This window comes from Ctenocephalides felis, unplaced genomic scaffold (assembly GCF_003426905.1).
Source record: "Ctenocephalides felis isolate EL2017-DRISC unplaced genomic scaffold, ASM342690v1 CF-g0.4_SCAFFOLD_01170, whole genome shotgun sequence".
Classification (NCBI taxonomy): Eukaryota; Metazoa; Arthropoda; class Insecta; order Siphonaptera; family Pulicidae; genus Ctenocephalides; species Ctenocephalides felis.
In genome coordinates this window covers 58,085,092-58,109,961 of record NW_020537324.1, presented here as the reverse complement: position 1 = coordinate 58,109,961, position 24,870 = coordinate 58,085,092, and the positions used below count along the sequence as shown (strand labels likewise).

The 24,870-nt window shown below is 31.5% G+C and overlaps 1 protein-coding gene across 1 annotated transcript in view; it reads left to right on the top strand.

The window, feature by feature from the left end:
* The window catches only part of LOC113368410 (protein giant-lens-like), a 104,062-nt gene extending 79,433 nt beyond the window's left edge, over nt 1-24,629 (top strand). Inside the window, exons 2-4 of the mRNA XM_026609953.1 lie at nt 20,290-20,516; nt 22,404-22,581; nt 24,420-24,629. Coding sequence (XP_026465738.1) covers nt 20,290-20,516; nt 22,404-22,581; nt 24,420-24,629 — 615 coding nt within the window. The remainder of the gene's footprint in view (nt 1-20,289; nt 20,517-22,403; nt 22,582-24,419) is intronic.
* The last annotated feature ends 241 nt before the right edge of the window (nt 24,630-24,870 follow it).

The following is a 24,870-nucleotide window of genomic DNA, read 5'->3' as shown; positions in this document are numbered from 1 at the left end:
ACATTTTGATAGATTTATTACGACCTAATCGAACTCTGATAACCTCCGCTGACAACAAAATAATTTGGACACTTTCAAGCCTCCGTAAACATAATTATTTAGCGGTGATGTCATTTTTATATTTTTTTCAAACTATGCATTATCGTACCTCATAAATCAGAAACATATAATCGTTACGTCCACGTCGTTGCCGTAGGATCAAGGTTCACTTATGCAAAAATATTGCATTTCATTTAGTGCAAGGACTACATAGAACTATTAATAAATGATTATGCTGCCATTAAAAACATCTTATAAAACAGTAAACTGATAATTAGGTATTTTATTATACAGTCAGTTTTTATTCATCGCATTTATGTGCAATAAAATGAACTTCAATCTAAAACCAAAACATAATGTTTTATAATTGTAATTGGCAAGAATTCCAGTCTCAATTAACGTGTAGCAGCTGAATTTGAACTGCAATTTACCAAGCATTTCTGAATCGTTATCTTATTAAATAGAAGAATTTATAATTCATTATATGATTTAAAAATAGTTAAAAGGAAAACATATGGGCTTATTTCTGTAGATTTATCAATAACTATTGATACAACATAATTTAAAAATTTAAGGGCCTATTCTCCTATGAAATAGAAATGTTCTGGCAACGCTATATTACGGTCCTACCTTCGCATGAATTGATAGTAAAAACTGTTAAAACGCTATGTAATTGCTGTGCGATCAAGCAATCTCATAAATTTTGTAAAAAGTACTGTCATGAAAAATTTTCCAATCCTAATAAGAAATCTCTATGTATTCGTGATTGCTGACTTTTAATATGAACTATACAAAATTATATAAATGTATCTGCGTGTAAAGCAGAATTAGCAAATAATATTATGATTGCAATTATTCATCTTGCATAACTTTACACCTATCTATCTAATGAGGCTTATAATTACCGTACAAACGATAGAATCGTTCAATGTCGCATAGATTAAAGTTCAGATGTGTTGCAGAATATTCTAGTAACCACTTCTAATAATTGTTACATAAATTACAACTAACACGATAGATATGAAACAAATTTAAACTATTGGTGATTCAGCCGCTGCATGTGTAACTCCAATTAAGCAATTAGTTGAAACTCTTGAATCATCCTATGACAGATGGACCTTGCAAAATTAGATCCAGGAACATAATTTACTGGTGGAAATTTAGGAAATAAACTAATTCTTAAGAGATATTATAAAACATATTACTCAATTAATTACGTATTGTAAAGATGCATTATAACAAAATATTTCTGATTGAATATTTGTACTTTCATCAAGAAAAACAGAAACATGATATATTAACTTCCCGTAGGACAAGTTATAGTAATCGCAAAAAAATCGAAAATGAAATTTTTTATATATCTTTACGTTTCAAAGGATTCTGAACATTTTGGCATACCTTAGAAAAAATAGATGTATGTGTGTGTGTGTGTGTGTGTGTGTGCGGATACAAATTTTTGTCGACGATTTCGGGAACACCGATCAACCGATTTGAATAATTAAAAAAACATTCGATTTGTATTGATAATGAGACCTTCTGATTAGTTTTTGGCGAAGTCAGATCTAGCCGTTCCAAGATGAAAAACTGATTAAATTTTTGGGGAGGCCGGTCCAGCGGTTATAGACTCTCTATAAAATAAGTTAAAAAAATTTGGTCAAAAATCTTTATTGGACATATGTACATCAAAATATCAGATATTTTATAGAGATTTTAATAATGTGTACACATTTTGTGTAATTTTTTTTGGGTTCCGTACCAAGATTTTTATTTACGGCACGGGAAGTTTCAGCAATTTGCCTTAAGGCACGATGCCATGCACCCCACTAGTTTATTCTCATCTTGATTACGTCTCTAAATTACATAATTGGGATATTAATTCTGTGATGGCTTATTAAATATTAGTTCTGATGCCAATAACAACCTCGGCTAGCTCAGTATCAAGGAAAATCAGATTGTACTTTATCTTAAAAAAAGCAATAGAATCAAATAGTATGGTATGATCATTTTAACAGCTAATTACCGTCATATTTTTTGTTTCTTGTTATTTTTATTTTAATAGTTAATATGTTGTTAATTTGCTCCTAAAAATTTGCTGTTTTTCATTGATTTTTAATTAAATGTCTATTAAAAATTATTTATATACTTAATACTGTACAAAAGTTAATCATACATCCTAAGCCTGATTATCGCAAACACGATATGTTTATTTTTAACCCAGGGGCGTACTTTATATGACATTATACACTTATCAACATATACGGAATGAAATTATAATTGTAGTTTTTAATGAAACCGGAGACTTGTATATGTACATGGAGATGGAGAGAAGTACCTGTGTTGTTGTTGCCGCACCTTTTGCTCTTGAGTCATACGACAACTTTGTTCATTCATCTAATGTATAAATCTAGTGAGCACGTAAAACTCTAATCAGCATTTACGCTAATCAAAACTTGTCACGCAGAGCGACGCGCTATGCTTGGAAGGTGTTACTCGATGTCGAGAGTAGTGCGAGTGCGCCCTTCACCTGGCTTACAATTAGATTGAACGCTCAGTCGTACATTTTCATAGACATAGGCGGACATACTGAATGCAACATGCTTTATTAAACTTTTAAGTATATTGAAGTTAAACTGTATCTCTATTATCAATTTCATACAGTATTCTAACTGTACGAGAAGATGCTATACGGTTCGCATTGCAAACTTCGCAACCATATACAATGTTAACTATTTTTAACATAACTGTAACTACTAAGAAACTTATCTGACTGAAAACTGAGTATGATTATATATTGAACTGAACGACGACTCATACTTTATAGAAAACTAAGTTACAACTGAACTGGGGAATGCGTCATTGCATGCCTTTTATACGCTTGCTTCAGGGTGACTTTGAATTCCTAGATAACAATATTTTATAACTTATTCAATGCCATTGCAGAGTGTAACACAATACACGAGTCAATGTTTTATACGCATTTTGCGATTGGAAGGAATTTTATCAGCAGGACAAGGCTTGGATATTGCGTTTACATTGTTGTACGTATGAGTAACACTAACTGCGTTGCTTAAATTCTCACTGTTATATAGTGGTTTATAATATTATTTATAATTATTACGAATGGGAAAACACCCCTTACAACAAAGAAATGCTGACGTCTCATACTAACTAATATGCCTATAAACATCAGATTGCAAGCCCAACCCCCAATAAAACGAAAACAAATGCACAAATAATCTGATATCTATAGAAATTTATATCACCCCATGAAGATAATTTTATTACTGCACCTCTTAATTGTAAAGTTACTCAATACCATATATTTATCTGATACTTGAATGTTACTTTATTTATTAGGACAGTTGTAAATTATGTTGTTAATAAAAAATCTATTTTCTGTCAGTCGTCATTAGTGTAATGCCAGAGGTTAATCATAGTTTGCTGATGACACCAACAGCAGGCGCACCCTTCTCCTCCTTTAGATAAAACACGCCGTCATTTTCTCGGATTGATTGGAATATTATTAGATTTTTATTATGTTTTATCAACATCAGTCACAACTATTCAAAACTACTTGTACTATAAGTTGAGGAATTAACTTAATGTTTTACGAGAAGCAACCCAGTATTGTTAAATGAGTTATTCCCCAAAAGGCTATTGAGATTTGTAATAGCAAGTGAAAATCTAACTACAACTTGATATCAAGTTATCAAGCTGATCAAAGTAGATATCGATTCCGGAACCAGCGGCTTCTAATCCTCGTTCTTACCATGGAGTCATAGGTAGTTTATAAATATAATATATAAGATAATACATTTCCATTGATTAGGCATTGTTTCAAAAATAGCATGTATCAAGACACCTTTACCGTGTACTGGTATCTATTGCAATACTTGAATCACCTTATCACAATTTTTATTATATCGATATCTAGCAATCGAAAACGTTTTAAGGTCTCATAAATAATTACGTGTCGCAACTATTTTCCAATTTATTAATTGTGACATCAATATAATATATCTGTAACACTTAATTAAAAAATAACGATATAAGGTATGATATCAGGTACCAGACAGTAAATTTTTACAAATCATATAGTAAACAAATTACTCAAATTATATGCATATGCAGCATGAATTCTGAGATAAAAAATCCAGTCAAGGTGATGTGATATAAAAAATAACAAAAGAAAAATAACTCAGTCCTGTAAAAACTGGACAATAAACTCATGCCAACTGATTATTTAAGAAATATCTTTAGATGAAGGAAGAATGTATCTAAAAATAAGATATAAGACGAAGGTATCCATAAAATTTATATTTTTGATTTTAGCAATAACAAAATTCTAATTAGAAGAATAAGTTTCCTAAGATGAGTTCATGAGTGGTACCATAAGACATGGTTCTGCGCAACAATGGAGAGGCTGCCATTTAAAAGCATAGTAAATTGGCGATATGTAGACATAATCATGTGCTATATTCGCGCCAAACGTTATTGTCAAGATATTCTTGCCATCAAATATGATAAAGCCCAGACAAGGAACTCGCAAATGTAAATCATCTGTTTATGCATATCATGTGGCATGGCTATCTAGTATATGTTTGTCAACAATGGCTTCGAGTCATTTTACAACAATCGACCATTCATAATAATGCGTCACAATTATTACAACAATGTCCTACCGACAATAACATGAGGTCGCGCGTCACAGATAATGTAAGAAGCACGTATTCCATCACTCATCGTGCTTCATAAGATAAAACAAACTAAACGAAAGACGTGCAAAATGACCAACTCAAATATACCGGAGACAGGGATTGAAAAGCTCAGAAAAATACTTATTTACTGCGATTTAATTAAAATTTATATTCTTTAGAATTTATTCTAAATTACTTAGATCAGGGTTTCTTAAAGTGGGGGTCGCGACCCCCAGGGGGGTCGCGAGACTACTGAACGGGGGTCGCACAGATCTGATACTTTTCAGTCATTATAAATAAAATTTACTTGTGTAAAAGGAAAACACTTTGGAGAAGTATGTTACTTTGAATGATAAATATCTATTGGCATCGTGTGAAGTTTTGTATTTGATAGCAAAAACGAAAAAGCCTTTTACTATTGGAGAGCAAGTTTTACTACCTGCAGCTATAAGAATGTCTGAAATTGTTCATGGAAAACAGTTTGCTGCTGAAATTAGTAAAATTCCATTATCAAATGACACTGTGTCGAAAAGAATTTCAGACATTAGCTTCTTATGAGACTTAAAGACAGCCCAAAGTTTGCAATACAACTGGACGAGTCGACAGACATTTCAAAAATGGCACAGTTGTTACTTTTTGTAAGATATATTTATGAGGGAAGGATTCATGAAGATATACTGTTTTGTCGTCCTCTGGAAGGTTATATTCGTGGAAAAGATATATATATATATATATATATATATAGTAAATGAGTTTTTAAGGATTAAAAGAAGAAGGATTAAATTGGAAAAATTGTGTTGGTGTGTGCACGGACGGTCCTGCAGCAATGACCGGACAAGATCTTGGTTTTACAGAATTTGTTAAAGTGGAAATGATCATATTACATTTACACACTGTATGATTCACCGAGAGACACTTGTTGTTAAAAAAATGCACCAGAATGAAACACTGTGTTTTCTGATGCAGTCAAAATCATTAACTTTATTAAAAGTCGAGCACTTAATAGTCGATTGTTTAAAAATTTGTGCATTGATATGGATTCGGATTATACAAGTTTATTGCTACATGCTGAAGTTAGGTGGCTATCAAGAGGTCGAAGTTTAAAACGATTATTAACTTTAAAAGATGAAGTTCTTTTATTTCTAACAGAGCAAAATTCTAATTTGGCCGATTATTTTCGCGATAATTTATGGCTTCTCAAGCTATGCTATTTGGCAAACATTTTTGATAAAATCAATGATGTGAATTTATCAATGCAGGGAGTCTGCGCTAATATATTTATGTTAAAAAATAAACTTGAGGCCTTTGTTAAAAAAATTCTTATATGGAAGAACAGAGTGGAAAGTGGATCGCTCGAAATGTTTCCATTTAATGACGAGTATATAATTAGTAACAATATTTCAATAAAAGATACTCCGATAACAGAAATTAAATTTAATCATTTGAAGGATATGGAAGTTGGACACCAATGGATTTGCAATCCATTTTCAATTGAAATCGAAGAAATGAATTTTTTAAACTTAAAAGCACAAGAAGAATTTGCCGAATTAACAAGTGATACTACCTTGCGACTAAGATTTTCTCAAGTGCCTGTGCATGAATTTTGGATAGAGATGAAATCAGAATATTCCCTACTATCGGAAAAAGCAATGAACAAATTACTGCGATTTTGTACAACATATTTGTGTAAATCAGCCTTTTCCACATTAACTTATATAAAATCAAAATACCGTTCAACTTTAATAAACGTTGAAAATTTATTACGATCTGCACTAATTCAAATTGAGTCTAGATTTAATTATTTGTGTAAAAATAAACAATCACATCCGTCACATTAGTATTGTTTGATATTAATAATATGTTTTTATTGAAAAAAATATTACAAAAGTTTATTTTTTCTATTGAATAAATAATTATATATATAATTTTGTCATTCGATTTTGAATTTAAAAAAAAATGTTTTAGGTATAACTTAGCGACAAATGAATGAGTTTAATTCATTTATTTACTCGCTAAATTACATCTAAAAAACATTTTTTAAATTTTTGAAAAATTTTCCATGCTATTTCCATACAAAACTTTGATTGAATTGCGCTCTATCTAAACGTTAATATTAAGAGCTAAAACTTTTAGAGAATTGTTTTTTATCTATTTGGAACCATTTGAGCCCCTGGGAGCAAGAAAATTCGAAAATGATCATTTTAAGGACCACCCTAATATATATATATATATATATATATATATATATATATATATATATATATATAATTGGAAACGTTGACGGGATATTGGTCGTAATAAAACACAATGAATCGAATGACAAAATTATATATATATTTATTTATTCAATAGAAAAAATAAACTTCTGTAATATTTTTATCAATAAAAACATATTAATATCAAACAATACTAATGTGACGGATGTGATTGTTTATTTTTACACAAATAATTAAATCTAGACTCAATTTGAATTAGTGCAGATCGTAATACATTTTCAACGTTTATTAAAGTTGAACGGTATTTTGATTTTATATAAGTTAATGTGGAAAAGGCTGATTTATATATATATATATATATATATATATATATATATATCTATGTGTGCGTGTGTGTGTGTGTGAATAAATGGATACGTATTCTTTAATTCTTATTTTATTTACATTGTAAAATAGTGTGATATTACATCTATTTCTACGGTTAATATATATTTTATTATTATTTCATTATATGAAGGAGGGGGTCGTTAAAAATTTTCTGAGCTTGAAGGGGGTCGCTATATAAAAAAGTTTAAGAAGCCCTGACTTAGATAATCACTCTACCAACCACCAATTTGCAATTTTTGTTGAAAACTTATCGAATCAAAAAAAAAACAATAAAATGTAGCTCCTAGAAGCCAACACTTTTGATGTTCACCATAATGGACCTAGTTAAGAAAATGTGCAAATTTGCATGTTATCCTATTATATTTCACAGTCATTTATTCTTCTCCCTTCAGAATTTCGAATGGTTTTTGAAATAATTTTCATTGAGCTTCACTCAACATATCGCAATATACCTTCCTCAGTATTTTTGGTAAATTTTTCTCATATATTAACTGTCTATTGGAATTAAGTAAACTTTTTCATACCAGTACTAAGTACCATAAGCTATCATTATTATTAAAAATAAAAAGATTACTGCAAATATATGTTTGTGCATATGTAATGCACCGTTGTATTCTTCCATTAGATAAAGTAGTAAATTTGAGGTTGATACGATTTATATATTAGACAAATCTCTAGGCGTTAGTATACGACAAAATAATTGTATAAAGACAACTACCAGAAAAGAAAGTTGAAGACAACAGCAATCAATCAATATTATTTATGATTAAAAAAAATATGATTTCATACATTTTTGAATGAACACTGCAGCAATATGCCATTTGACTACAAATTTTATTTTTCATTTTAGTATTTTGTTTCCAAGTCGAAAAGTACTAGAAATGGCCCATCATCAGCTTTGATGTACCAATAAAATTTATCAGTATTACAGAAATTGTGATAATAAATTCATCACATAGAGGTAGCACAACCGTTTAGATTGCTGAATAAAAATCCTCGTTATTAAAAGAAGTCAATACAACAGCTCATAGGACTTATTAAGTTCTGATCACTAATAAATAAATTAAAAGGAAATATTTATTATGGCAAGCAGTGTGATTTTTTTTCATTTAGTTTAATTTTCGAATGATGTTTCGATAATAAAATTTAAATGATTAAGCAAAAATCAGTTTATTAAACCCTGCAACGAAAGCAAAACGAGTAAATCGATCGTCGAGTCGCTGTCGGGCGAGGTTTTGTGCAGAAGTGTGCACACGTGCGCGCTCCGTTGTTGTTGCGTTCGCGTTGTTGTTGATGATGACGAGATGCTGGCCGGAGGATCGACAGTTTCAGTTCGGGAGGAAGGAGGGCATCATTTGCAAAAAGAGCTCATCGCTCCATTGGCATCGCTACGACCATCGAATAGCCCATCAAGTGAATATATAGACGGAGATCTAAAGGTTTCCAGTAATGGACCCATATTAATAACGCGCCAAGTTTGATACAGGCAACATAAATCACAGCTCAGAAAAAGAGACATAGATAAAGTACTTACATAGATATAAAAAATACTCTTATGTCAAATAATCTATACTCTATAAAGTTACAAAATTTTCAATGAAGAATAGTTGACTGAAATTCCTGGTGATAAAATTAATGGGTAGTGCTGCCCCAATGTAGGTCTGTGAGCTGAGCTAAACTCCAACTCGATTCAGGAAAGAAGTAGTTTGAGAGTTTTTCCCATTCCCATTTCCATTTTGCCCAAGATAGGCTTATTTTCAATTGAAAACATATTTTGGTCTATATTTTCAATTGATATTAGAGCAAAAATGCACATGTTTAGATCAAGTCCAGCACAAAGAACATCAGAAGTGACTGATAATACTATTAAAACTGCTAAACAAAATGTGCCAACGCCAAGTAATAAGATATAGGACTTAACTTCCACTTTAGTGTAATTTTTGAAGTAAATAAATAATTTTTTTTTCTATTGCAAAGCGATCATAACATGAGGATTCTGTTGTAATGGTTTACTTCACCAACTAAGTCGGTTTTCTAAAAGATGGCATCCCAAACAGTTGTCCCATCTCCGTGTTACAAATTTCATTATTACAATTTCTGTAATGAATTTTTTTTGCAGCAATGCCACATAAGGGCTATTTTCACTTGGAAACATAGTCTTGTCTATTTTTCCAAGTGAAAATCGATGTCAACTCTGCTTGAGGCGGGAAGGTAACAAACATTTGGTTCAATTAGCTCATAATACCATAGCCCTAGCCACTTATTCACGGGCAAATAAACTTTACAATCTAAAACGGTTATATCCAGGAGCGGTTATATTAATAAAAAACTATGTATTTTGGCACCCCCTAAAGCATTTTTCGCATTCAGGCCCTGGTTACATCAACAATAGAATAATTTTGGATGGAAGTGACTGGAGAAGTATTTTACTTATTACAATTTTATGATTCGTGCAAAATATAGTACTTGAAACTACATTACAATGAAATTGCAAAGATTTTTAATAGTAAACTAAAATTTTTGAAATTTATTAACTTTAATTTTCTAAACAAATAAAAATCATAAATTTAAATGTAAAAAGTCTGTTTTCCCGAGACCCCACTGGAAGTGCTTTAAAAATACGTTCCTAACTCGTGTACTAGGAAAAGATGACTTGCTCTAGTTTGCAACGCATCATTAGTGATTATCCTAAACATCAACTCTCTCTTTAGCCGAGCCGAGTGTCTTTTTATGAATTGTTTCATTCATGCCTCGACGGACCGATGTCCGCGGACCGCGCACACTACACGCTTTCGATCCAACAGCTGCGTGCGTATGGAATCAACGGAATGAATAAACCGTGCATGCTGATAAGATTGCTAATTTCGTATTAATGGAATCATCTATACAGGCCGCGTATTAACTAGGAAAAGGCAATTCTTTTGTGAACTCAGAATTGAAGTTTAAAGCCCTATTGAAATAGTGAAATATCAAGAAAATTATGAAAACTTCTATTAGGTGCCATAAGAGACTGGACCTGGATCAGAGGTTGTATGCAGTAGTGACAACGATTTTCACTTGGAAATATAGATAGTAATATGTTTCCAAGTGAAAATAGCCCTGATACGGCATTGCTGCATCAATAAATAAATGCCATAATACATAAATTGTAATAATAATTCATCACACAGAAATAGAACAACTGTTTGAATTGCCATCTGAAGAAGCTACTAGTACTAAGTCAAATTTAGTACAACAATTTTTAGGTTTTTTAAGTTCTGATTGCTGTTCAAAATAATAAAGAAAACGATGTTGCATAAGCAAATTATGAAAACTTCTATTGGACATCATATCAGACTCCTAATATACAAGACAATTATTAAACCAATATGGTCCTACGGCCTACAACTATGGGGTGCGGCCAGTAAATCTAACATAACTATTATGCAAATGTTCCAATATAAAATTTTGAAAAAAATCGTGAACGCTCCAAAATACGTTCCCAATTGGTTGATACATCAAGATCTCAGAATTCGAACTATAGAAAAAGAAATTCGTTTTTACTGCACCAGATACAAAGCTCGTCTAAGTCGTCATCCAAACGTATTAGCGTTAGATCTGCTCAAGCTTTTACCACCAAAGGGTCTCAAAAAAAAATCTGCAATGATTTACTACAAAATATAACATAACTTCTATGAAGGCGCTATCGCAGGATAGCGATCCTTCTCACGCAGATAAATAATATATAACTGTAACAAATGTAGCTGAATGTACTTTGTATAGCTTGCTATGAAAAAAAGTCAAAAAAAAAATCAGACTGGACGTAGACTAGAAGGCTTCAGGAACAATGATTGACAACGATTTTCCCAATTGGTTGAACGAAGCTCTAAAACGGCAGTGCTGCATCAATAAATATTCGCCTTATTACAGAAATTGTAATAATAATTCAAAACACAGAGATAGAACAATTGTTTGGGTTGCCATCTGTAGAACCTTCTAGTACTCAGTTAAAATTAGCACAACAGCTTTTATAAAGGACTCTCAAGTTTTGATTTCTGTTCGAAATAATAAGAAAAGATGTTACATGACAAGTTTAAATTTAAAATTTATTATTATGAGTTAAGATTGATGGACGACTACCATTTTACATAGAAAATTTGCGTATACTACAAATATTTAAAAACGCAATAATGACTTACAAATATAGTCTTGAATGAATAATAATTAAAAAATCTGTTTTAAATACAACGTCAGATATTTCAATTAATTTAAAATATAATGGATCATCATTGTCCTCTATCTCACCATTACAAATGTTTATTTACTATATCATAAGAAATATTTTCCCCGTCAATTCAAGTGAACACTTACATATTTCATGTAATTATATGTAGTAACATAAGTAAAAAACAAGTTTAACAGTATAATTATTATAATTTCGCAGAAGTTCGTTCAAGTAAAAATAAACACATTCGCCTTGATTGTGTTCTTCTTTGTAAGCAACTTGCTGTCATTCTAACAACTTTTTAGATTAATGATGTACAGGTACAAAACTTGCAAAAAGCGACACGCGAATGCGTTTACAGGTGGCGCAGACTTTTGAAGGATGGAATACTTGCCAAAAAATGTAATGCAGCATTTTTCATGGGCCACATATTCGGAGAAAACATTATGATGATCAATTATGAATTGTTAGTATTAACTTCTAAGTGGGAGTACTGGCGTTAGAAATTTTCAAAGAAAAGCAAATTAAGGCAATTGATATTATTTCTAATTTGATCTAAAGATTAGTGGTTAGATCTATGAAATTTCAATCGTAAGTTCAAGTCGCAGACTGCCTAATGTCAAGAAAGAAAATATAGATAGCAATAAGTTTCCAAGGAAAAACTACCCTCGCCCGGCATTTCTGCATCAATATAAATTCATCAGTATTACAGAAATTGTAATATTAATTTCATCACATAGAGATGGGACGACCGTACGGGTTGCCATTTATAAGAAACTTAAGTCGTTTAAATTGTTTGGAAAGCCCAAAAATAATTCATACTTTCATAAACTTTTGGCTGGTTCTACAGACGGAGGACATTTTTATATTAATTTTTTATTATACTCTGTTTTTTTTATTAACATGACCGTTAATGAAATTGTACTTTGTGGTACGTAGTTATAGAATTTATTAAAACTCTCCTTCGATAATTCAGGTTGTTGGGTTATAATATAACCCTTTTAGCTGTGGACTGTATTAAACACTGATTTGTTTGTATATTCTGTATTTGTTGCAGTTCTAAATACAATCACTGATTTGTGACTAAGTTATAATGAAATAAGATATATTTATTGGTTATTTACATGTTGTTAAGCGGACTTTACTTTTTGAAGTAAACCACTAGTTCAATTAAAACACTCCGCTATCCTCTCTACCAGGGGTAGCAACCATTCCGTGTAAAGCTTAATGCCCTGAAGTTTATCACCTTCATAGCCAATATAATAAAACGAAAAGACGTCCGAACAAAAGTATTTTACACACCGAGAAAAAATCAAATTTAGAAAAGCCATTTCATTCATAATCTTAGCTACTCTCACAAATAATTAATAATAAGAACACATCAAGTAAAAATGTAAATCATATTAAATAAAATTAATAAGGAAAAGGTAAATTATATTAATAAGGAAAAGTATAAAAAACATTCATTTTTTCACCAAATTTGGTCAGATTGGACCCAATTTTTATATTATTTTTTGATCATTTTTTTCTAAGTGCTCTATTTTTTATCTAACGTGGCCGTTAATTAATAGTTATAAATTTTTTTTTTCAAACATTATATGTGTTCCACTGAAGAAGTACCATATTAGGACTTGAAAGAGTCTCTTTTTCTTATAAAATTGTAGTTTATTTTACTTTTATGTCATAATCTTATCAGCACACACAAAGCCAAAATAATCTAAAACACGTTAAGTGAAAACGTAAATCATCTTTTATCAAGGAGAAGCACGTTCTTTTCCATAATTAATCGTAAAAGGAAAAGTATGCAATATTTGACCATCGCAAATATTTGAACATCGAACAGCCCCACACGCGCCATTGTGTTTGCTCTAATTATTACAACTCGGGTTTTTTATTGGATGCCTCATCCTTTTTTCACCACTGACTTTGGTTATTGTTGAAAACCTTCCGCACGCAATGTTCCCGCTCTTCACGCGCAGGATGTGACGTCATAAGGTGGTTATCTCCAGAAATGTGCCATCCGCGTCCGCCGCGGGAGGAAGCGAACCCGTTTCTCTCTTAGAGCCAATACAACCGAGAGACATAACATAATGGATATGTCGAAACTTCAATTTGCTAACAACTTGTTGTTGAATGGACCAAAAAATAATGGAAAATCAAACACTAGTTGATAGTGAAAATTAGACGCCATTGCAGTTAGGCATTTTAACATTTGCGGATGGCATTTTTAACATTTTACAGTATCAGTGTTTTATTTTTTTCACCACCCCGAAAAAAATTTATATTTTTATCAGAAAATCCAAATGGCTAATTTCACGTTTTCTCTACGTTTCAAGTCATTCTGAATCGTTTGACACCGAAATTGAAGAAAGTATGATGTGTATGTAGATGTAAGCCAAAACTTGACCTTTCGACAATGGTTCTTCAAAAGTGATAAAACTCGGTAAAGACTCGTGCTAATTAGTTTTGCTGAACGATTATCCAAGCCGTTTCTGTAGAAACAACGGAAAAGTGTAAAAGTTTCGTCAACCCAACAAAACCTGAACTGAATGTTGATTAATTTCTGGTAATCGTCCGGGTTCATATTTCGTATTTGTTCGAGAAAATCGTAAAAATTCTGATGAAACTTTATATGATGACACCGATGACAAAGGGCCGCAGGACAGACTAATGTTCTGGCAAGGCTATGTTATGAAGAACTTTCCATACAATTTGCTTTTAAACATTGGTGGTTGCTGTGCAGTAAGGCGATTTTCTCAGGTTGCCGGATAGAACATAACCTAGAAACGGCACAAATGTCAAAAAACGCTGTTGATAACAAGGTCTTTCTGACTCAGGTCAATAACATATGACTGACGATGCAGTTTATGTGTACAAATGAATACAAAGGATGAAACAGTCTCCGCAAATCTTGCATTAATTTAGAAAAAGTAGCTCTTTGCAAAATAATGGTTAATAACCATTAAAAAGCACAAACTAGTCCAGTGCTCGCGAACTTGGTCAGCTCGATATGAAGCAGTATGCTATCAACTTGCCTCTTAACGTGATAGATCAGAAAAATAATCGGAAGTGAAAATCAGCTTTTATGGGTGTTGCTGATACATATATAAGCTAGGATTATCAGATACGCATATCTAAAATATACAGTCTATACATAAAAAACGAGAGTGGTTGACCACTGGGTAGCAATTTCAAAAAATTACTAAACTAGTATGTACGACAGCAAACACAGTTCCTAGAACACATAGTTCTGATCAATGTTCAAGAAAAATAAGTACAAACATTTATGCAATCCATATCTAATTAAAGATTCCAGCGAATTATTGCGATATTCACAATCAGCTGAAAATATTCGCCGTATTTGTAAATAGCGCCTAGTTATTTTATCTAAATATGGCGTATATGTAAATATTTGGTATCGCATAATAATTCATAAAATCCATGCCATTGAATAAACCCACGCGCGTACCGACATGGTTATTTCAAACAGGTTAATGTGAAGATTTATGCAAATGTATATTGGATAATATAAAATCAATATTCCAAAATTATGTGCTAATTTAAACACTGTTTTAAACTAATATTTTATAAATAATATGAATAATATGATAATTTTAGGTTCACGAACAATTTTCTTTCCAATTTCGTTTGTAAACCAATCGAGTCAAAAGCAGCAAGAACGTGGCCTAGCACAAACTAATCTAAAGTTTGATATTAATTTCGGCCAAATTAAATTTCTAACTTGAGGTTATAGATCTCAAATATAATCTCAAGTGAAAATGGCCTTTTGCGGGTATCGCTACAAACACTTGTTCGCAGTATTAGATACACTTATCTATTATAGAGGATACCAAAAAAAAGAATAATGAACCACTAGGTTGCCATCTCGAAGAAAATTCAAATTGTTTGGACGATATGATAATTTGGCATCTTTGTCTTTATATCATAAATATATTAAAAATAAAAAAAAAATGTTATAGGTACTAGCATATGACTATCGCCCCACTTGTCTTTAATCAGGCTAACATTAAGTGATTTATCGTAAGTACTAAGATTTATGGCTGCTAAAATTGTTGTGACTGTTACAAATTATTGCAATTAAATCACAAACTAATCAAATTCTCAATTCTGTGCCGCGTTTTCATTTTGCTGCTATAAGCTATTTAACGTTGGCAGTCATTACATATATAAACAACGCAGCTGTACATATCATTTGATACTTCGGGCAGCATAACACGAGTACACAAGAGATATTCAACAAGTGTAGGTCATTATTACTGTCTCTGGTACAAGACGTTTGCTGAATAATATTATAATAAACATGTTCCCTTCTTCTGTAAGTACGTAAACAAACTGATTTTTTACAATCGTTTATGCACGTATAAGTCAGCGACATGTAGGTGTGATGCCTACGTGACCAAACAATCTCGTAACTTTTTTACGCAAGGAATATTGTAAATTGTATTTGAATCGTTGCGAATATATTAGTGATAGTAAAATTAATTCATCGAACTCATTCATTGATACGTCTGCGACACACATGTTCCACAATGGGAATTGCGCAATTCAATCGTTTTATGCAACGATGAAGTTTTCTAATTAGAAATTGATCATTTGAGAAGTTGAGTAGCGAGAAATTTTTAAAGAATAATTATGGAAAAAAGTAATCCTATATAGAGTTAAAGTCATCTGGTATATGTTGGAAAACAAGCCAGTTATAATGCAAGTGTTCATTTTGGACAATATAACCGGGTCACCACATGTAGTTTTACCATACAATGAATTTGTAAGAAACGTGATAAAAACTGCCATCATAATTTTTTTTCAAAAAATCTCTTCAGCTTAGCTATATACACTCATTTTTTAAATCGTATGGACAAATTCATGATTCCTGGCAATAAATACTTAAAAAACCAAAAATAGTACCAATTACAAATAATAAAAATTGTATGAAGAAATTTAGGATTATTGATATTGATACCTTTTATGATGACTAAACATATTTGAGTTGTCTTGCTTCGTCAACAAAATTGTCAATCTTAAAATTTAGTGTTTGATTAGCACTTAGGTACTAACATTAAAAGATCAGCTTCCAAACCTGGGTTTACCAAGAGAACGAGATATTACATCTATGGAATTACACCTAAATTATCATATACCTCCACCATAATTGGACAATATTATTCCTATCATTATGCTCTACATTTATTGCTCTACAAGGACTGTATTTTTAAATGACTAAATACTAGCTACTAAAAATCATTACATGTGCATAGTTTATCATCTGCTGGAAATAAGCCAACCAATGTAAGCCTTATTCTAATTACCAAGATATGTTCAACTTCGAGAAAGCTTAAGAATCTCAGACATGTTTATATTTATGCAACCGAACATTTGATTTGATTTCATTCAATCTCTAATTTTAGTCTCGTCCTCATAATAAAATTTAATACTTTCTCGGTTTGTACGACCGAGTAGGTGCGTTTGCGCGGGTCGGTTAGTGGGCGCCCCTGGTTTTGCCTCCGCGGTCTCAAAAACCGTACAAGCACTTGTGAAAAAACCATACTTCGCCTATATTAATTTATGTAAGGCAGCTGATCACTTTCTCTTCTAGTTGAGCACATAATGATAAAAGTACTTTGAGCAAAAGAAATAAAAGTGAGATAACTATGTGAGGTAAGTTGATCATTGGGACAAAATCGAGGAGCACTTTGCTACGAGAAAATTGGAATAACTAATCGCTGATGCCTAGTTTGAATCCTGTAGACGAAATAGATGAGATAAATGAAGTTAAGAGTAAGGATGATGATCTAGAAAGGACAACAACGAAAATAAAAATTATTCTAAATAAATTAAGAGTGAAAACAATTATTTCAACGTTTCCACAGTTTCTTAGCAGCAATCAGTTTTATCTGATACCTAGTATTTCGCTTGTGGTAGTATACCAGCAGTCGACAACTCTTTTTGTGTGTGACTATATATATAAATAATAAATATCTAATAGTGTTAGCGTGTGTGATGTAGCAGTACCTATAAAAGACGATTTTCACTTCAGATTATAGGGCTAATTGTCCGACAAAATAAAATTGTTATTCTATATTACTGGTTCATATTGATATTGGTTGGTAGTAACAAACTGCCATAAAGTTATGCATTTTTTATGCGACAGGCGTTTTACACACGTACCTCCTCAGTAATGAGATTGGAAATTTCTCAATTTACTCATAATGTGCATAATTAAAAATAAATCGTTCAACTTCATCCAAGATGGTTCTATCTGGTTGGAATTAAACGATATTTAAAAATGATCAAATGGGGTTACAAGGAATATAATGGATCGCGGCTCGCAATCAGACAGGAAGCGTTTACCAAGAATTACCGTACCCCAGTCTGATGGTTCTCCGAACAAAGAAAAAAAGATATAGCGTATAACAACAAGAAGAAATCAGATCTGAGAAGGGATCCGTTTAATTATATGTTACCAAGATATTCGAATGTGGAACCAGCGAGACGAACAGACTGCACGGGAGAAATAAAAAACAAAACATATAGGCCATACCGTGGAGTTTACAACTTAAGTGTATTTATGATGAATGAGTGCGATTTAAAAATAATTTATAAAAAAAAATCCGCAACTGTTGTGTTCATCATAAATTGCTTTAAGACACTCTGATAGATTTTTGAAAACAGATTGGCTATATTATTATTCACGTTGCTGACCCACGGATATTAAATCACGTACCTTGGCTTGGCAGCCATAATCAAGCCTCCCAGCAATTTATAATATACAATGTAGCTATCAAATGATGATTTCGGGTTTAAATATATATAATATATGACTTCCGATCGAAATTGATTGAGACTACTGTATTTGCCATGTTTTTTAAAGCAAAAAAACACTGAATTGATGTTTTGCTTCTAGGTAGTAATGATTTTGATATTAGTCTTTTTTGCGAACATATATAGGAAATATCATCAATGACAAGCACGTCCACATAAAAATTAGCGTTGAATATTTCATGATTTTTTTTTTAATTTCTTTATCTTTTTTTAAAAATTTATGATTTTATGATAAAAGTCTTTGTCTTCGACATCTCACGAAAAAATCATAAAATTAAATTAATTTCTCATAAACTGAAATTGTACTAAAATTAAAAGCGTAAAATTCTTTGATAATTAAAAAATATGTTATTGGAGATATAAATTTAAATGATGTATCCTTTATCTATGTTCAAATTAAGAATAATATCTGGCAAGAAATTTAAAACGAAATTATTAAATATAAAAAACCTAAACGAAAATAACAGTAACAACCTAACAAAAACAGTAAATTATTAACGTCTGAAACTAATGGCTTCAGGATAATCAACGAGGCTATCTCAAAACGATATTTTTACTTTAATATTTTTTATATGTGAACACGTACCAGGTACAATGTATAATTAAAAATTATAACAATTTTATAATAGCTGGTTCTGACTGTTTTGTGTATAGTGATTAATTGTATACCCTTCGGAGATTCAGGTAGCTGGCAGGTTATTAGAATTGGACTAAGACTTTAAAGCAGAGGCAGTCAATTAATTTTAGAGTTTTTTATACTAAGTAAAAAATTAACTATTTGTAGAATGAGAGTGTTGTTAAACAAATGATTTAAATTATGTGAAAAAGTACTCTAAAAATCAGGTTGAATAAATATACTCACTGAAAAGTATTTATAAATAAATAAATAATAAATTATTTAACCTTAAATGGCTTTCTTAGTAATAATTTCATGAAATCATCAAATTACATGGATAGCAAGGTTTAGGTTCTGTATATCATATATACATTGAAATCAAATATGAAAGTTGTACGAATTTGTAAAAAGCTCTAGAAGTCTCAATGATTTGATGATTTTTCCCAAAAAAAGTTATTTGATTTCATTATTACGAATGAAGATGAAAATTGTCAGTCAATAAGTTCTTGATTTTTCATACTAATTATAAGTTTAAAAATTAAGTACTTGCAGTATGAGTGTGTTGTTACACAAATACTCTATAATGTGAAACAAAAATACCTATTCTAGAAATAATAAGAAATAAATCCAAAATTCTTTGAAAAATAATAAGAAGAAATGAAAATAAATAATAATTGATTAGATTTAAATAATTCTCTTAGAGATGAATTTCAAAGTTACATAAATTACAATTCAAATATAGTTATATACGATGTTTGTAATAAACCCTAAAAGTTACCGTAATCGATTTTTTACGGATTTTTGGACCACTCCTCCCTCGTGGTGATATTCAAAATTACCCCCACTTCTCAAACCAAACATCACTTGTATTTTTAGTTACGAGAAAAATAGTAAATTTTTGTAATTTTTTTTGAAAATGTTAGATTTTCAAGTAAAAATTTAATACACGTGATATCTTACTATACTTTGAATATCGATTGAAGTTTATTTTTAACAAGAATGAAAAATTAGATTAATGAATATTTTTTAGAAATGAAAAGGTGTAGCAAAAATCTTATATAAAGCATTATTCCATTATTGCATTACTAATGCAACATGCAAATATATTCTGATTGAAAAACCACTAACGTATGTAATCGTAAGAAGTAAAGATAGTTTGACAAAGAAATTTCAATCCGGTTTGTTTCAGTTTTAAACGAAAAAAGTATATAAACTATATAAGCATATATAAAATTCAATCAATAACGAATAAATTAATGTGATAATAATCGTTTCAATATGTTTATTTAGCGTTCGGAAGCAGATCTTCCCGAGTGCCGAGCGCGTGCCGTCTGCAATAAAGTCGACCTGTACGACAGCGGCGCGCCGTGGGTCGAGCGCCAGTGCCGCTGCGTGGCTCCCGACGGCGGCGAAGCCCCCTGCCCCAGTACGGCAAACGCCGAAGATGGACATACGCTCGTAGATAAAACGAGGCACTATAAACTTTGCGAGCCCATCAAGAGGTTGCCAAAATGCAGGTAAATAGAAATAATTGAAGAGAATGAAATCGTTTGAAAATGTCCAACAAAGTATTCGCATACTTAGCTTGTAGTGGAAACTGGGTACGGTTGTGCCAGGGTACACTAGTGATAGTCCTCGTAACAGATGAACTATACTGAGTTTGAGATAGGGTCCAAAGGGAGAAAAGGTACCTAGTATGTTATTTCGAACAAATTCTCTATATTAACATAAGCTGTAAACCGCATTGCTTTTAAAAAGTCGAAGTTATGTTTGTTCGATTCCTTTTAATACTATTTTAATAGCGTTGATGATTTAGTTCAGTATTAACGATGAGTTGTTTTCAAAAGTGTGGGTTGGGTTCGGTTGTGACAAATTTTGTCGGTATACAGAGAGATCACTTTGTTTGTTATTTTGCTGTAAGTTGAACATTAGTAGTTAATTACCAGTAATTAGTTTTTGCGTAGATAACTTAACTCAAGGAAACAACTTAAAATTTCATACAAGGAAAAAAAGATTTCACAAAGATCTATTAAAAACTTTGTCTAAAAAATTATGTCTTGTTATATATTGTTATATTATACTTATAAACTTTGTTTGAATGATTGTTACATATTTCTGACAATGAAAATCGTTAATAATCATTCTGGTTTTTATAGCTATTGTTTTTTACCATAATTTTATGTCTGTCACAACCGTCCTGGGCTTGGGGACTCTTTTCGATTTTATGACTAATCCATCGTATTTAAGGACAGGACTTTAGCATATCCACATAGACAAATGTTCAAATTACTTTTTAATTTATTTTTCTCCCAGCCAGTAGGTAAATCAACAAAATTATTTCTGATCAAAAGAAAAGTGCCAGTTTTCCCTACTATAATAAATCTTTCAATTAGATTAAATATTATATTAATATACACTCAATACGCAACAAAAACGAAAAAAATTATGGCAATAAATAGCAGGGATATCAAATGTGAGAAATACCAAACGTTGACAAACCTGATGACAAACTAAAGTGATCAACGGCTACCTAATTGTATGTCTAATATGAATCAAAAAGGTTGAAAGTAAAGCTGTGTTAAATGAACTGTATCTTATTTCCAATTATTTCTTCTCGCATATAAAATATCTCTATATAAAAATTATGACATAATTTATACACTAATAATCATATGCGATATAAAACAATTTGATGTCAACGCATTAGCTGCTGTGGAATGTTAATGTAGGCGCCGCGCCAACTTTTGTTATCGGTTGCTGATACTAATAATTAATTCATATTCGATAAATACTATCGAATAATTGCCCAATACCTGTTTTTGAAATATTTCACCATATTATTACAGCTATGGTTGAGCAATATTATTTGAACGATGCTACTATAACATAGAGTTCAGAGAAGGCATTATGTTGTAAATGATAAACGTCATAAGTAATTTTTAATGTAAACAAAATGCAGATTGCATATTAATACGAATGACTTATTACATATTTCTGATGCCCTCGATACCAGCTTGGGGGCGGAGGGGGGTTGCATTATTTACGCGATGTTTCAGGGCGGAGGGGGGGTTTCACAAAAAAATACGGAATATCACGTGGGGGGAGGAATAGGTATAGTAAAATATCACTTGTATTTATTTTTTACCTGATTTTTTAAGAAAAAAACAATACACTGCAACCCTTTGGATCATGCAACAATTACGCGGAATCCATCTGCAAAAGACGTATAAACAAGAGTAGATATAGTAAAGATACACACAATTCTGCCACTTCTCCATGACGAGTATATTAGTCAATCACAGTTAATCTTTCTTAGTTATTGATTTCTAAGTATTATTCATTTATGGAAAATGTACGTCGGTATGTATTCCTAACGATGTAATAACAGTTAATGATTTTCGCAGATATTTCCGGGACACCACATGGACACTGACGACGTTACCGGAAGCAAATGCAACGGAACAAGTCGTGCACTGTCATTGTCCGCGCAACGCGGTCACCTATCTCATCAAGAGGCAGGCGTACAAAACGGCCAATGGCCAAACGAGCTATCAATATTCCTTCGCCTGCTCGCCACAAAGTGTAAGTATTTAGATAAATAAACATATAAGTAATATATATACACTAATAGTAATCAATATATGATAATATAAATATTACTAATTGTAAGTGAAGCTTTGATATTTAATTTAGAGCCTATAGTAATATTTTGCATAGGAAGTAAATAAAGAGTGTACGCTAGTCACACGTGTGAGTGTTAAGCAAAATATATAATTTCACAATTTATTACACAATATTTTTCATATTCGCATTTATTTTTTTACAAAAAAAAAACAAAAATATGATAAGTGAGGTAAGAAAAGTATTACGCATACGCATGATTTGCAAACTAGTTGGTGTTAATATGCTTCTAAATTGGAGATAGATTTAAACAAGTAAGATCGCCCGCAATTAGTGTTAAACTAGAATTTTCTTAAAATGAACATTTTCGAAAAGATAGAAAGAAGAAAAATAATAATAGTGTAAATTCTTAAACGGATTTCCGCAGTGCACAAATAAATGATCCGTGTCGATTTCTAATGCGATTTTCTACTATACTATACATCACATCATATGTTGTTTCTTAAATACTTGCTTAGAAAAAGATTATAAAAATATCGCAATATCAAGCATTCGACACGATATATTAAAATAATTTAAGAAATAAATAATAATAATAATAAATGGTTGTCTGTCCGAGGGCAGGTCCATAGAGTAAGAGCACCATATATGTATATATATATATGCAATAGGTTAACACATAGCCATCTGTGAGAAAATCTCATAAGTTACTAGTTCCACTTGGAATCTAGTCGGAATTCAAACCACGTACTATTCTATACACGATTCCAATAAGATTGCGGAGATGGCGACATTGGAATTTGATTTACAAGGGTTTGTTATTATTGGAATTAACTTTTTTTAAATCATTTAAAATAAAATTATAAATATATTATCAAAATAATTAAAAATAATTAAATATAATTATGTAAACAATTATTCAAAAATTAAATATGACCTATCATAAGGAAACGTCCATTGATCACGAGATCGATTTTTTAAGGATTTTTGAACAGTATTTTATTCAAATGTAAAGAAGGTTTAAAATAATGATATTTTTTAACACGTTAATCGCCACGATGATATAAAAAAAAAATTCACATGGGCCTTGGTAACTTTATTAAATAATTTAATTAAAAATGTATCAAGAAAACTAAATGCATCAAAGACATTTGCCAATATCCCTCGAAAAACACTATTTTTATGTTACACATATTTGACCGACATGACTCTATATTCGAAAAACTAGTAACCACTAGTAACCAGTAACCGGAATTCTCAATAATTTTACTAATGAGCCGATTCTGCCGCACGACAGACCAATGCTATGGCAAGGCCATTTATGAAAAACTTCCCATACTAAATATTGACAAAAGCCACGATGTCAGGCGTTTTACTCGGGTTGCGGATGGAAAACCTAGCCTAGAAGCCACAGAAATGTCAAAACAACTATCATAGATAACAGGGTCTTTCTGGCCCAGCTTCATAACATAGAAGTGACGTTGCAGTTTATGTGTAAAAGGCCTAAATGTACAGCAAATACATGACATTTTGACACTATTTAGTATAATTCAGTAGAATAATGTATGGATATTGGAGCGTAACATGGCCTTGCCATAACGTTCCGTTGAGCGACAGAATCGGCCCATAGGAGTAAAAAATCTTAAAGAAACAATTACCTTCTGAATGTCGTCTATAGGCGACACTTGTACAAAGACACTTGTACGAAGTCGTCAGGCAGTTGTAGTCTAAAAGCGACAGTGTTAAACAATATTTATCAAAATAAATAATTTAACTAATTAATATTTTTTCTATTCCAGAGATTACGATGCCAACGTAAAGAGCCTTGCCGACTATTCACTGTCCGCAAAAGGCAAGAATTCCTCGAAGAAGTAAACAGTAGCACCCTGTGCCAATGCCCGCGAGACCATCATTGTCCCCGACACCACACGGACCCGGGTTCGATATCGGGCAAAAGCTACACCGAAGAATCAATACGCACGTATTCAGGCTATTGTATGCCCAGCTAGATTACCAATGAAAACGCAATCTTAAGTTCCCTTAGTACGAATTTCGAAATGTTATATTTATAAAAGTCTACTTACTAACGTAAAATCGAATCATGAATAATATAAGTTATTATTTTTCAAAAATCGATTCGATACTATTGATTTTAATAACATCGCCAAAAACGTAATTCATTCCACAAAGTGTAATATTTGTTAGATGCGTAATGTTTCAGTCAATTTTAAATAGTTTAAGATGTTAAAT